We start from the raw sequence: 15,944 nt of genomic DNA, 5'->3' as shown, positions 1-15,944 counted from the left end.
TGATTAGCAAGCATCACCAGCAGCTATGATCCGGTACGCCAGGGTGTGGTAACACAGGTGAGAGACAGGGAGAAAGGAAATGGAACAAGGAACGAAAGCCAGTATCTCATTCTGGATCATCCTTCCACCCAGCTGCCCAAATGCTACATAATCACCTTGCAACTACAAACTTGGTAGTTTCTAGGTCTTTTGAGCAGGGTCACATACCTTGTAACCATGGACACACCACACTACTTATCAGAAACTGGATCTATGTATTTCCTAAGACAGAAACAGAGTTAAGTGGTATCTTTGAAACCTGTGCATTTGTTCAATGCGTGCGTATTTAAGTGGTGTCTTTTAAATCTGTGCATTTGTTCAATGCTTGTGTACTTTGCGTGCTCTCCCATAGTTTGCTGGTAGCTGGCCTGTCTACTGTGGATAACAGGACAGCAACTTAATTCTGGTTTATACATGAACCCCAGCATCTCAGCTGGAATGCTCCCCCTATGATAATGCTACTCAAACTGTGGTCCGGGTACCAGCAGCCCTGGCATCACCTGGGAACTTGACAGAAATGCCGACTGTTGAGCCCCACCCTGGACCTACAGAATCAGAATCCACATTTTAATCCCTGGGGTAATTGTTTGCATATTAAAATTTGAGACGCACTGGAGTCTTTTAAGAATGACTCCTTTCTTGTACAAAGGATAATAACAACTCTTAAAAATGTCATTTCTATAAAAAATGTCTAACATATAAATTTGGTATTCACATAATAGGAAGATTAAGATAGGTTCCAACTCTCAAATGTTTCAAAATCCAAAAAAGAACAGATGGACAGATAAAGTAAATAATTGAAAGTAAAAGACCAGGTGTGGTGGCTCACACCTGTAATCCCAGCACTTTGTGAAGCTAAGGTGGGTGGATCACCTGAGGCCAGGGGTTCGAGACCAGCCTGGCCAACACGGTGAAACCCAGTCTCTACTAAAAATACAAAAATAAGCTGGGTATGGTGGTGGGTGCCTGTAATCCCAGCTACTCGGGAGGATGAGGCAAGAGAATCACTTGAACCCAGGAGGCGGAGGTTGCAGTGAGCCAAGATCACACCATTGCACTCCAGCCTAAGGCAACGAGTGCAAAACTCCATAACAACAACAACAACCACCACCACCACTCAAAGTATGCTTTATATTATATTTGAGCTAGAGACAAGGACTGACACGAACACATGACTCACTTGTATTTATTTACTGTTTGAGACAGAGTCTCACTCTGTCACCCAGGCTGGAGCGCAGTGGTATGACCTCAGCTCACTGCAACCTCTGCCTCCAGGGTTCAAGTGATTCCCCTACCTCAGCCTCCCAAGTAGCTGAGACTTCAGGCATGTGCCACCACACCCAGCTAATTTTTGCATTTTTAGTAGAGACAGGGTTTCACCATGTTGGCCAGGCTGGTCTGGAACTCCTGACCTCAAGTGATCCACCTGCCTTGGCCTCCCAAAGTGTTGGGATTTATAGGCATGAGCCACTGTGCCAGGCCACTTCTTTGTAAAACTAACTTCCTACAAAATGCTTGGTGGATATAATCATTACTGCCTATAGTGAGCATGCTAAGGATTAATAACTTATGGCTTATGAAAGCCCAACTCTTGGGGATATTTTTATGAGATTCACGGAGGATCATTTGATTAACCCAAGGTGGCTTATGGAAATCCAGGCACTTGGAGCTTGGGCCCCAGCATCACTGTATCTCACTGGCCTCAACCCATTTAAGCCAAGAACAACTGATTTGTTTTACTATTTCATGTTATAGCTTTTGTTTTTCACTGTTTTTAAGATTTTAAATATCAAGCTATAAATTATTACATACGTGCAAGGAAACGTTTATTCTTGGCTTAAATTTCAGTTTCTCAGTCTAGGGCAGGTCCTTCTAGTTTGGACTCTTAGTACTCTGAACTTACTAGAATCATGAGTATATAACTGTATTAGTTGTTAAACGACTGTAAGGTCTCACAATATAAACTTTATAGAGGCAGGAGTAAAATCTGCATCATCTTACCAGTCTCTTTTTGGCCCTTAAACTTAGGATTTTGCCCAGATTAAAAATTGAAATGATGTTTGAAAAACTGAATGGACCTACTACAGAAATACAGGTGAGAGTAACACTTCCAAGACTACTTCCAGACTCCATAAAACAGTGTATGACTATGAACTGTGCTGCTGATTTTAAATGATAATGTATTTTTAGGTATTCTGATCAGACGGGAGGACTAGTAGCAATAGAGATAGAAAAATTGAGCCTCCATTCCTTCATTTGTAAAATGAGGAATATACCAGCTGCTCTGTCTACTCAGAGAAACGACTTAATTAATCTGTCATAAAGCCAAGGTAATAGGGATCTTCCTCCATCCTCTATCATTCTGAAGATACATACTCAAGAAAGCTGCCCTATGAGAGAATTGGGAATGGAAACCACCACCACCACCACCACCACCACCACCACCCCGCTGCAACACGGAGCTAAGAAGGACCCTGGTTCAGACCTGACTTTGCCTTAGCTCAGGGGCGCCAGGCAAGCTGCTGTCCTGAACTGCAACAATGGCAGTCCTCAGTGCTAGCTCCACAGCAGGCTCTCAATGAATATTTGTTACATGACTGGATGCATGAATGCCTACCTTACAGGACTGCTGAGAAATAAGTGAAAAAGTAGGTAAAATGACCATGCACACACGTAACACGTTAGTCCCTTCTTATTCCTCTATTTCTCACAGTGTTCATGATCTCTGATAGTTACAAAGCTAGAGACAGATGGCTAAGTTAAAAAAATACAGCCACAGGTAGAATGAGATAAAAATAGCTCTTAAGAACAAAATTTACGTGCGCTCATTAATTTTGCCATTACGTGATGGCTTTTGCTTTTCCTCAAGATACTTATTATCTAAACTATCAACAACAAAATGACATAAATGCAAGAGAACAGAGTCATTTCCAAAACAACTGATAAATTACTGAGGAGAACAAGCAGCCTAGTGCCTGGGGGAGCTGGGGGAAGTCACCATGGAAAGATAACTGTCCAGGCTGACCTATCAAGTCAGGGAACCCAGTGAAGCACACCAAAATTTCTGAACTCATCTGGTTTGGACAAGACAAGCACTAGCTTGAAAGGCCTCAGTCCTTCATTCTTTTTTTGGGCAGGTCCAACATGAAGCCTAATTAACTATAAAGATTTTAAAAGGTAGCTCTAAGGTCAATTTTACACTTTAATAGAGTGTAGCACCAAATCATTTCTGTTAAACCTTATTGATAAACATTACTGTACTCTGCTTATGGGACTCAACGACCACTTAGAATTTGGAACACACAAATAAAATGACCTCAAAGCAGATCCCAGATTCTACTTAAATAAAACCATACCTAATATTCTGCCACTAATTTATTCTTTCCCATTTTCTCCTTTCTAGAAATTCCACTGAAGACCAAAATTCCAGTACACCAATCGAAAAGTTTAGAATATTTACATTGCCGTAATCAAAATGAGTATCACATGTTTTTTAAGGATATTCTAAATTAGAAAATATGAATTCCTCTGACTTAGGTTTTTGAAACTAACATGTACAGATGAAACAGACAACAATTTTTAAGCACTTAACTCTTCAACTACACATGCATTCTTAAGATAGTCAGGGAGAAAAGAAAGTAAACCTCAACTTGCATTCAGGTTGATTTCTTCAAACTAAAAGTCAAGTTCATCAGCCTCACTTCACAGATGTGGCAGAAACAAAACTGCTGATTAGAACCTACAACATTATGACCTCTCTCTTCCCCTTTTACTGCTAACATGCCCTAAAGCTAACCTTATCTTGTCACATCCTATACAATGATAGTGTAAAACTATTTCACAACAGCTATTGTTCAATTTTTTGTGAAGCATGTAACTATAGTGATGAAGTAAGTGCCAAGACAGTTTAAAAATACAACAGTATAGAAGCTTGACTCTTAGTTATGGAAAATTAGACACCAGCCATGAATTAGGTATGTAGTCACTAGTTCTAAATTCTAACATTCTAGAATTGTGGGAAGAAAGAGAAGTCAAGGTACCTAGTACAGTTTGCCATATTAGGATTATTTTCTTGGCCAGAGTCACAGAGCAGAGAGGTGGAGGGGCTATGAGTACAGGGCTGGTGATTAGAAGAATGACAGCCACATTCCTTTGCATGAGAAGAGTTGCAAAAGCAGCTGCAAATGCTCAGCCATGAACAGCCTGTGTGCTTGTCAGCGGACAACCAGGCCCCAGCAGTTTTCTGCTGAACACAGGAAAGTGGTTAAAAGCAGGACTTGCAAGATATTCACACTGAGATAGTCTGCAAAACTGGTCTGATCTGAAAATTCTGGGACTTAAAATGAACTATGGGGTGGTGCAGGGAGAAAGTATAGTTGTGAGAAAATGTAGGTAACTGTGAAAGAAACACCTGAAAATGTTCATCAGTGCCTATGGCATGACACCTAACCAAAATTATTTTTTATATAATTCTTAATTTTTAAGGTTTACTATACTTATAATTTTTATACAACATATTGAAAACAAGAGGCAAAGGTTACTGCCATTAGACAAAGTCATTGTTCATAAAGAACTATTTTATTGCTATCAAGCATAAGTCCCACATTTCTTTATGTCGCACGGTTCACACATTGATTCAAGTGGATAGCAAACCCCTCCAGACAGAAGCAGGCTCCTGAGGTACGGAGCGAGCTTCCTTTGCTAAGTAAAGCTTAACACATATTTCAAGTGAAAAAAATCTTTGATTTCAGAACTGCTAACTTATTTTTCTGCTAAATTTCAACAACATATTGAGAACTAATTATAAGTTCTCAGCTGCACAGTTGACTTTTTAACTCTTTCAATTTCTATTAACAGAAAATTCAGTCCTTCACCACCAACGAACCAGTAAATAGAATACCTCAGAGGATGACCAGCACCTGGAAACCTGCTGCTGAATAATGAAATGTGCTAGAGGCACAGACAGAATCTCACGGTGGTTTCAGATTCTGGCTGAAAAAGCAGGAAGTGCTTCCTAGTCGAGCGCTTTGCACACATCCGAGCTTCTTTTAACAATGAGTAGGTTAATTAATGAGTTTCATATTCTCAAATTATAACCTAGATAATTTATCATGGCACATTACTGTTTGGCATCCAAAGTCTTACCTCTCAACATCTAATGGTTTTCTAGGTTAGAAATTGGATTCTCTTCACATGATTAAAATCATGTGGATTTCAGGCAGTTGGCAAGCCACAAGATGTTCTTTAGAATGTGATTCACTTACTGAAGCTGAGAAGAGTTACACTGAATTTCTGGCAGGATTACACTTACTTCCTTCAAATTAGGAGAGGAGGTGAAGAAAGCTACACTGGAAGGTTAAGACAAAAAATGGCCTTCTGCTAAAAACACTCCTCTTCCTTTTACGCAAAGGCAACTTTCACTATAAGCAGCAGAAATAAGGAATACATGTTTCGAACTTAAATACTAATAAAGCTTTCATTCTTTCTATGAGGGGAAAATAGCAGGAGCTAAAATCATGTCAGTGAAGTGAAGAAGTTTCATTTGTCCTGGACCATGGTGAACATTTAACACATTATTATTTTCTTACGTTAAGGCTGCTTAAAACAAGACTTCGCTTCTTGTTAGATGCTGCCATACATTATGGCACAAATACTCCTGCTCTGTTTCAGAGCATGTAGAGAACAGAGTTTCGCAGCCTCAGCACTACTGACGTGCTGGGCTGGATAACTCGTTGTTGTAAGAGATCGTCTTGTGCATTGTGGGATGTTTAGCAGCGCCAGCCTCTACTCACCAGATGCCCTTTGCACCCTCTTCCCCCTTCAGTTATAACAACCAAAAATGTCTCCGGACATTGCCAAACGTACTGTGGGGGACAAAATCGCCCTTGTTTGAGAACTACTAGTTTAGAGTATAAACAAGCTAAATAGTAAAACAAAACTGAGACTTATTTCCTTATTATTTTCAATGACATTTCAAGTAGCCACAATTCCCAAATCCTCAGCCAAATAACTAAAAAGAATTCAATTTCTGTGAATAGCAACAATGAAGACCCAATCTCAGTTTTATGTATAATTTAAAATGTTTTAACTTCCAATATCTTCACCTCGGCAAGCTAACAAACATGTAGGTCTAATGTTTTCATTTTTAAAGTTTAGCATTTTGATTTTTAACTAACTGGTTAATGAAACTGAATCCTCCTATCTGCACCCAGGACTGAATCTTTTGTCATATGAGAAAATCTGTTTCTGCTATTTCCAAAAGATCTACTTCCTGCAAATCTCAGCTCTACTCTTGGAAAGGCGAGAGGAGGAAAGAAGCCCCCCACTGTGTCTCCAGCAGAGCTCGGGCCTCTGGCCCATCCCCATGTGAATAGCACACAGCACTGTGCTCGGCTGCAATGTCCACATCTGATAGGAAATCACTGCTGGGAGGGCTTCTTAGAGAATGTCCTTCTTCTTCTCTGTTCTGGGTCTTTATTCAAAACAATCATCAAAAATAATTCTTCAAGGAACTCCTTTTGCATATTAACTACTGGTTTTGTCCTGCGTGTTTTTGTTTTTAAAAACATGGCTTGTTACTATTTCAGCAGTTGGCCTAAAACAAAAGCATTTCATTTGATCAACTTCTCCAAAAGATGTGAGGCGCTATATTACAGACAGAAGTGTTATATAAATATAACTACAAATACATTTATGTGTTAAATAAAATGGATGCTGACTTTGTCAATATTCTACTTTTTGGCCTTGCAGATACCACTCTGGCACACAGCCTTATGGAGAATGAGAGTTTGGAAGCAAAGATTATTCACATAAACTTTCTATCTTCATTTTTATGTTGCCTGAGAGAATGAGATCCAAATTATCAGGTTTATTCCTCAAGTTTCCATAGTGGCAATGCTTGATCCTCCTGGAATGTCAAACTCTCTTGAGCTTAAGTTTACTTAGGTTCAAAGATAGATGTTAAAGTTTTTCAGACTTTTGAATTTTTGAATAATCATAGTACATTTATCATAATCCAAATTAGATACAGGAAGACAACTTAAAGGCAATCCTATAAAATTGCCTATCATAGTTTAGGTTAATTTTATGCATCCATAGAAAAAGATGCATGTATACATACACATACACACAATTTCCCAAAAGAGCACAACTTAAAATGCTTGTGCCACCTCTTGTATCTTCCAGGCAGAAGAAACCACAGCAATTATATTCCCGAGAAGAACAGCACCTAGAAATTACTAATTATTAGCAGCTTTTCAGATATGAAGACAACAGATACATACCATCAAAACTACCTTGCTCAGAAGCAAGATGCAACAGCTGATTATACGTTTCAACTGAAGGCTGATAAACGAAAACTCCAGAATTAAAGCAGTCAGGCCACCCTGGGTCTGGTGCTGCTGACAATTCTTCTCTTTCAAAAAGATCATCAATATTTGCTAGGACCTGATCAAAGGGGAGACAGAGCATTAGAGAAATGTTTTTGCTGAGCAGACAGACCCTTCTTAAGTTCTCTCTCTGTCATTCAACACAAAAGATGATAACAGCTGTAAGGCAGCCTGGGCCTCCTCTCCTCCTTCCCCGACACCTTTCATGACAGTGGTTCTATCTGAACTTTACTGTCAAGTCTCGACAGCATTCCTCAAATGCCTAACAGGTCTCCATTACCATATATGTCTTCTCTACCCTCAAAGCCACACTCACCAGAGTATCTGCATCCATGAATACACATTTTGAATACTGGGTAAGTGACCAGCAGTGGAGCTTTGTCAGCGTGACACCCAACTCTGGCCTCTTCATCAAGGTTAGATGAGCAGAATCACCACTGTCCAAGACATCTACCATGATGACTTCATCAAAGACTGTCTCTAAAACTTTTCTGTCAAAATAAAATCCAGAAAAGGGCACTTAGCATCTTTGCAGAAAAAGTGACCCATCTAGTATAAAGACTGATGCTTTATTACCCTGTCCATGAATTACTAGAAGAATGTATTGCTTTAGTAGACTATGTACCCTTAAATCTGCTCTAATTTTACTCCAGGACAAATTGGGTTTATTTGCATGGCCAGTTAACTTCACTAAAGTAGTAAGAACTACTTATGGTGAGGATGAAATGCTTGTCTTAAAACATTATTATAGAAGCAATTGTTTTTTTTTTTTTACCGTATCACTGAATAGCAGGCAGGTTGCGGCAAGAGCTTGCAAAAATGTGTAAAGGGCTCCATTTATTAGGTTGCCATTTTATAGAATCCAATATAGCCAGCATTTACTATATGCTGAGCACTCTGTTTAAGTATAATGAGAGATTCACTTTGGTTCGTGAGGTACCACACTTCTCTATGCCCCAATTAAGCAAGGCTTTATTTTAGAAAGTTGTTTTTTTTTTTTTTTTTTTTTTGAGACGGAGTTTCGCTCTTGTTACCCAGGCTGGAGTGCAATGGTGCGATCTCGGCTCACCGCAACCTCCGCCTCCTGGGCTCAGGCAATTCTCCTGCCTCAGCCTCCTAAGTAGCTGGGACTACAGGCACGCACCACCACGCCCAGCTAGTTTTTTGTATTTTTAGTAGAGACGGGGTTTCACCATGTTGACCAGGATGGTCTCGATCTCTCGACCTCGTGATCCACCCGCCTCGGCCTCCCAAAGTGCTGGGATTACAGGCTTGAGCCACCGCGCCCGGCCTTAGAAAGTTCTTGATGGTGGATTAGTAGGGTAGATTTGGGTAAGACATTAAATCGAGCACAAGAAAAAACACAGGATGAAAATGTATCATCATTGAAAGTTTAGCATAACATCAAAGATGCGGAACAAAACTGATACTGTATTGTCTCCAAAGCTGTACAAAAATATGTTCCAGTTCACACAGTAAACTTGATGTTTTTGAGGAGAAATAGGAGCATCACCGACCCAAGTAAATTGATGGTGGTGATGAGAAATGCAAAATGCAAGGCTAGATCTGGTTTTTTAGACATATCCTAATAGACTACAAATTAGGGTACACACATTAGCAGACAGCCTTTCTGGCATCTTCCTAAATTACCATTTAGGAACAAGGTTGTTAGTGTGAAAGATACATGTATGTATATATAATGCCTACTTTTTAGAGACCCTTGGCCTGTGCTTATATTTTTTGGAAAAAAAGGTCACAAAAGGGGCATTTTCAATTTCTAAGAGGGCAAGAAGACCACAAAAATAAACACATCACAAAGTTGCTAGTGTGCCCAGATATTTTTAAAGTTAGTACTAGGGACTAGGTAGCTCATTCAGATACTTCAATTTTTTCTCTCTTTTTTTTTTTTTGAGACTGAGTCTTGCTCTGTTGCCCACTTGTGAGCCACTGCGCCCAGCCTGGATTCCATTAGATCAAAGTGAACTAACCAATCATGAAGCAGTTTATACTCTTTAGTGTGGTTCCCCTAGTAAAACCTAGTTCAGAAAGCTTTGGTAAAGATTCTAGTATCTTATACTGTAAATAAAGATCTTTAGCTTACAAATGTCAACTGGCAATGGAGAAAATAGCTACTTGTCTAAGTCCCTGAGAGTTACTAGTTTGCAACATGAAACAATGCAGCCCCTGCTGCATCTGGGGAAAGGAATGTCCATGAATTGTGACTGCATAAAGGTGCATATAAGCAAGGAATGCCTGGCTTCAGGTCACCCAGAGAGGATGGAGTGAAGGAAGATGACTCCTTCCACTCCCAGTTGGAATCAGAAAGTGTGGGCCAGCACACCACCTTCCAGAAAAGTATTTAGTTGGAGTATCTCCCAAAAGCTAGGAAGAGGTTTCAAATCCAGAAATCCTTCACTCAGCATCTCTCATTTTTCTCTACCCGGTGCTCAACTCCTGAAAAGAGTATGGCCTCAATGTCCCGAAATGCCAGAAACAGGGAGAAGGATGTCAGAGACTCTGTGGATGGTGGCGGGGCAGCAAGGTCCTCACCTCATGGAGTCTGAGACCTGTGGGGTGGCGAGCACGACCAGCTTCCTGGTGGTCCTATGCTGTTTCAGAGATGAGCCCAAGACCAGGGCACCTTTGGCGTAGGCATCGTTTGTGGTCAGTGTCACAAAGGCCTGATCTTAATACAAAGAGAAAAAAAAAAACACTCATTACAATATATTATCTGGAGAAAGTCTTTTCCCTAGGAACCCATTCAAACAGTAATTTAGCAAAACCAGCTCCTCTAACATCAACTTTCTCTACGAATAAAGCAGTAGCCTTTTTGGGGAGAAAACCCCAAGTACCCACTTTAAGAATGGTTCAAGATCACAGCAGGCACATATGGTAACCTTCAAGAGGTTAAGCTATTGAAATTAAATCCAATTTAGAGTCCTGACATGCTAAATTCTCAGACAAAACAATAGGTTAATACCCAGAGTTTGAACTCCAGGCAATTAACAGATGGTAATGAAGAGATCAAGTCATGCATTTTCTGTTTCTTCTACAAGGTACTGTAGACAGTGTTTTCAGCCAAGCATAAAACCAACTGTCAAACTCAATTCAGACAGTCTGAAAGCAGAGTGTACATTCTTCATTCTGGTGCTTATGTTTATGCCATGCCTCAGGATTTATTTATTTATTTACTCATTTATTTTTTGAGACAGGGTCTCACTCTGTCACCCAGGCTGGAGTGCAGTGGTGTGATCATAGCTCACTGCAGCCCCGGACTCCAGGCATCTTATACGTAACAGTTTTCACAACCTGGAGCAAAGGCTCCCCTGCCCCGGTATCCCTAAAGAATCACATTGACTCTCCCCTCAAATATCAGCACCTCAGAGAGGTCTTCCCTCCCTGATGCTTCTATCTAAATAGCGATCAATCACTGATAGATTTGGAGATCACCTAAGCATTCCTAACCAACCTGCCTGCTTTTCTTTGGAGAAGAAAGAAGGTGCAGATCCATCCTGCTCCCTTTCCCTTCCCGCCTCCACGCAACAGACACGAATCCCAGTCTCCAATAATCATCTAGTTGCCACGTGGATTTTTCTTCCTACTGAACAGTCCCCACCCACCTAAGTCCCCTAGGACAAGCTTCAAGATTCTTGTCATTCCCTGGGACAATTCTGGGCCACGTTCCGTCTCCAAGAAACATTAGCAAGTTGGTGGGCACACAAATGCCTAGGACACTTCAGATCAAGCTCTGGTAGGAGTCATTTGCCTACCAGGGAGTTGGGACATTTTGTCATGAAGTCCTCTTTCTGTCCTGGATTTCCTCATTCTCCCTTGCCCGTTTTCCAAGGCGGAGGCTAGAAACGGTGGAAATTCCACTGAGAAGTGAGAGGAAGTTGTGGGTTGCCTAGTGGGCCAACGCACCCTCGGCTGCTGACTTGACAGCCACCTTCACACATTTTATTGGGCCCTCTCCCAGGACAGGCCAACCACTAAGCTGTAGGAAGACGAGTTCCCCAACCCACGGAAGGCCACTGGCTTCCCAGTCATTCACACTTTAGGAAAGCTCTGAACAATGGTGACACCTGTCCTTTGACAGGCCCATCAACATCTGCCTGTACTTGCTTCTATTATCTTCAGCCCATTCTAATATCTTATGACGGGTAACTGCAGTCCATCTGCACCAAAGATACTTAAACTGGGCAAAATGAATGATCATTTAACTCAAAGGAAGTCCAGGTTCCAGGAGATCATGGAGAAAAATGTAATAAGGAGAGCAGGGTTCAAGGATTTTAGGAAGCAAGGATATGGATGATTTCCAAGATTAAATAAGGGATAGAACAAATGCTTAGCACACAGGTTAGAACACCAGACTAGCCAACATTGCAAATGACCAAGACAGACCAATGACAGCTGAGTAGGAGTTTAATCTTCCTAAAGACGGCTGAACTCTGGGTTACACCTGCAATCTTTGCGGCAGTTCAATTGCTGTAATAACCCTGGCTATTTAGCGTCAATGACACGGAAGGACCAGCTAACTCGGAGCTTCCCAGTGCTGGGGCTGACTCGTGGAGTGGCCCGGACTCCTCGCAACAAGTGAAGCCAAAGCTTGCGCCCTCCCACCTGACGGGGCCCGCACCCGGGGACGCTAGACCGACTCCCGGCTTCCCGCAACCCGGCCCCAAAGGCCTAAAAATAGGCTCGGCGTGGCGGCCGGGGCCAGGGCCGGGGCCGGGGCCGGGGCGGGCGGTCGAGGAGCCGGGCGGAGGCCGCGGTATCCCCGCCTTGGGGCCCCCGCTTCCCGGGGTTCCGAGCCGCCAGAGGCCAGGGTGGCTCCCCACGATGCCGCTGCGCCGCGGGACCCCCGCCTGGAGCCCGCAGGGGAACCGGCTCCCCACCCCCACACCGCCCCGCCGCAGCGCTCTGCCCGCCGGCCCTTTGCCGTGAGAGCAGAAGGAAGGGCGAGGAGACGGAAGCAGGAACGAGGGCTCCGGCCGAGGGCCCGCGCTCCGCCCGGCTGCTCCCATCGCTGCGCCCCTGTGGGCGGCGGGGCGGCCGCTGACGCAGGCACAAGCACGCCCGGCTGCAGCCGGCCAGCAACTTTGCGGCGGTCTCGTCCAGCCGCGAACACCCCGGGGCGGAGGGCGGAGGAGGAGAAGGGAGGCGGCTGCTGGGCGGGGAGCCGGGGAGCCGGGGTCCCGGGGCCGGCGGCGGCGCGCTGCGCGGCGGTACCTGTCATGGTGCTGCCGGGGGCGCAGGCGGCCGGGGCAGCCGCAGGTTGGTGGCTCAGAGAAGCCGGCGCCGGGAAGGAGCGCGGCCAGCGAGGAGGCACCGCGGGAGCCGAGCGTCTGCCCCGTGCGCTCTTATAGCGGCCGTCACGTGGCCGCGCACGCTCTCGCTGCCGTCCGCATCCTCCCAGCTGCGCGGCCGACGGGGGCGGTGGCCCGCGGGGTGCGACACCAGGTCCCCCTCGGCTCCTCCTCCCTCCCTCGGGGCTAGACTGCAGCTGCGCTCACCGGCGACCATGGTCCTGCTTCCCCGGGGCTCCTGACCTCAACCGCGCGCCCCACTGTCCCCGCTAAGCCTGGGAGTTTAAAGGGGACTTCGGGGAGGAGTGTGGCATCAAACTCCCCGAGAGGCCGAGGGTTAGGGAACCTTAAAAAATAAGCAAATAAACGCTCTGGTTAAAATCATGCGTGTGAACTGCTTGAATGAAAAATAAAGTTTAATTACGCCTTTTCAGAATTTCCATTCGCCTTTATAATCATTCTTTTTTTTTTTTTTTTTTTTTTTGAGACGGAGTTTCTCTCTCGTTACCCAGGCTGGAGTGCAATGGCGCGATCTCGGCTCACCATAACCTCCACCTCCTGGGTTCAAGCAATTCTCCTGCCTCAGCCTCCTGAGTAGCTGGGATTACAGGCACGCACCACCATGCCCAGCTAATTTTTTTGTATTTTTAGTAGAGACGGGGTTTCACCATGTTGACCAGGATGGTCTCGATCTCTCGACCTCGTGATCCACCCGCCTCGGCCTCCCAAAGTGCTGGGATTACAGGCTTGAGCCACGGCGCCAGGCCTATAATCATTCTTTAGTATACTCACAATGGTTTCGTAGCTTTAACCTAAAAATATGGTGAGTCTTTGGTAAATGTTATTTAAATTCTTGGAGCCATCTGCATCAATTAGGCATGTAAGTGCTTCATTTAATTATTGTACCAACTCAGTGAAGTGTTAATATACTCATTTTACAGAAAAGTTAAATTACTTTTCTTCTTCTTCTCTCTCTCTCTTTTTTTTTTTTTTTTTTTTTTTTTGTAGAGACAAGGTTTCACCACGTTGGCCAGGCTGGTCTCAAACTCCTGGCCTCAAATGATCTGCCAGCCTCAGCCTCCCAAAATGCTAACTTTTCTATAGTCATATAAGTGGAGAAAGTATGATTTAAACCCTGGCAGTTTGTTTGCAGAATCAACCTTCCCACCCAGAAAGTCTTGGTGCCTCTTGTACACAGGGGCTCCAAAAAGGTTAGTAAATTATGGTAACTGTGGTTAGGTAATGTTTTGGTTAACCTGTTTCACAAGTCTTGAAATGGTCCGTTTGTCATTTTTCTAGGAAGTTGAGAAATAACTTTAATGTGATCACATCCTTCTCTGCTTCCTATCCCCAGCCCAAACACAGCACAAGCCTTAGGTAGTTCAGTTCTCTGCAAACAATAATTGCTCGGTAAATGCTGAGTGAATACTGCAAAGCCATTTGGAAACCAATCAGGAAGTTGACATCAGTTCAAAAATTAAAATAGATGCTTAAGAATAAGTGATTTATTTGCAAAGGTGATACTGCTGTCTTCAAACCAATTATATCACTGTTTCCTCATGTGTGGGCCTGGATCACCTTCATCAGAATCACTTGGGGGCACTAGTTAAAGTGTAGATTTTGGGGCCTAAACCCAGATCTCCTGAATCAGAATCTTAAGGGTAGGTTTATTTTGGTGTAAAATAATTTTGAAATGCATGCATGGTTTTTTCATAATAAGTATTTTCTATGGACTTTTGAAGTCGCTTCATATACTCTTGACGTAACGAAATACTTTGTAAGCATAATCATTATGTATTTTAGTATAAAAAGCTGTTCAGGCCGGGCGTGGTGGCTCACGCCTGTAATCCAAGCACTTTAGAGGTCAAGGTGGGTGGATCACCTAAGGTCGGGAGTTCAAGACCAGCTTGACCAACATGGTGCAACCCCATCTTAGTAAAAAAAAAAAAAAATTTTTAATTAAACAAATTTTTTTAAAGCTGTTCAAAATATATTATTAGAATAAAAACAGGTTACAAAACAAACAAAGAATCTTGAGAGTAGAACCTTAAAATCAGTATTTTAAATACCACTTTCCAGGAGCCTCTCTTGAGTCCTTTCTAGTCTCCACAGGCCCACCATGGCCTGGAGCCCACTGATCCACGTGGGAGGTGCTCCCAGTTACTTGGCATTATGTACTTCCTTTGCAGGAAACAGAGAAGTGGAAGGGGCAATAGATGGGTTTCCACTTATTCAAAAAATATATACTTAGAAGAGTTGGAGCTCTTTAGGGAATACAAAGGCGATATTTTTGTGTCTAAGGGGGGAGTAGGAAAACAGACAGAGGTGCTTCTCAGTCTGATTGCTCTTTTTCAGACTGAGAGGTGAACTTGGAAGAGATTTCCATCTTTCACCCTGGAACCCTCCTGCCATCAGTGACCCTTAACCATCTTCTGCTTGCAGGCCAACTATCTCAGGCTGGACTTAGCCAGAGATATGGTGATGGGGCTGAATGGGCAAAGCCAGGAGGTAGAACTGGGGACAACTGGAAAAACGAAAAAGCTTCCCTTAGGAACAAGCTCCTCTCCACTGCAACTCCCAGGACATTTAAGTAAAAGGAACAGTTACCACAACCTCCCTTCCCAACTTTCATGTGTATTTACACAAATAGAAAATTTACAGCTTTTACCACTTTGAATCAAATAGGGGCATTTTGAGATTGCTACAATCTGTTCTTATGCATCATCTTAATATAGCTTTTATACTGCCTACTTAATATAGCTTAATACTGCCTACTTTTCCTGAGGCTGCCCTGCATTGAGCTTCAGTCTGGTGTGAGAGCAAGGCCTCTCAAACTTTAACGTGCACACAGGATGCCCAAGGATCTTTTTAAAATGCGGATTCTGATTCAGTAGTTTGGGGGTGGGTCTCTCACGTGATTCCCAGGCTGTGGACCCACTTTGAATAGTGAGGTACTCAAACATTTCAGAATGTAAGGCCTTAGAGGCAGCGGATAAACATTGTATAGTAAGGCAAATGTTTCAGACTTTAGCTTGTTAATATTTTTCCTGTGAAACTTGAACTAGTAATTTACTGAATCCTAAAAGAAAGGTTTAAGTTAAAAAAGGTAAGTTATATTCTACATCAATATGCATGACTATTAACCATTTAAACCTATGCTGAATTCATATATTCAGAATGGTTGGTCCAAAATTCATTTTAAATTGGCTTT

The 15,944-nt window shown here is 43.0% G+C and overlaps 1 protein-coding gene across 3 annotated transcripts in view; it reads right to left on the bottom strand.

Moving 5' to 3' along the window:
* The window catches only part of GYG1 (glycogenin 1), a 36,128-nt gene extending 23,199 nt beyond the window's left edge, over positions 1-12,929 (bottom strand). The window contains exons 1-4 of one of the 3 annotated variants that reach the window (XM_074405477.1): positions 12,657-12,929; positions 9,978-10,113; positions 7,744-7,918; positions 7,323-7,485 (exon numbers count right to left, since the gene is read on the bottom strand). In XM_074405477.1, the coding sequence (XP_074261578.1) occupies positions 7,323-7,485; positions 7,744-7,918; positions 9,978-10,113; positions 12,657-12,663 (481 nt within the window). In that variant the 5' untranslated portion in view covers positions 12,664-12,929. The remainder of the gene's footprint in view (positions 1-7,322; positions 7,486-7,743; positions 7,919-9,977; positions 10,114-12,656) is intronic. The other 2 variants (XM_074405476.1, XM_039480120.2) reach the window with 2 other exon arrangements.
* Positions 12,930-15,944: the final 3,015 nt, after the last annotated feature.

Source organism: Saimiri boliviensis, chromosome 9 (genome assembly GCF_048565385.1).
Source record: "Saimiri boliviensis isolate mSaiBol1 chromosome 9, mSaiBol1.pri, whole genome shotgun sequence".
NCBI classification, from domain to species: domain Eukaryota; kingdom Metazoa; phylum Chordata; class Mammalia; order Primates; family Cebidae; genus Saimiri; species Saimiri boliviensis.
The sequence above is the reverse complement of the archived record's forward strand: the minus strand, read 5'-3'. Positions and strand labels throughout refer to the sequence as shown.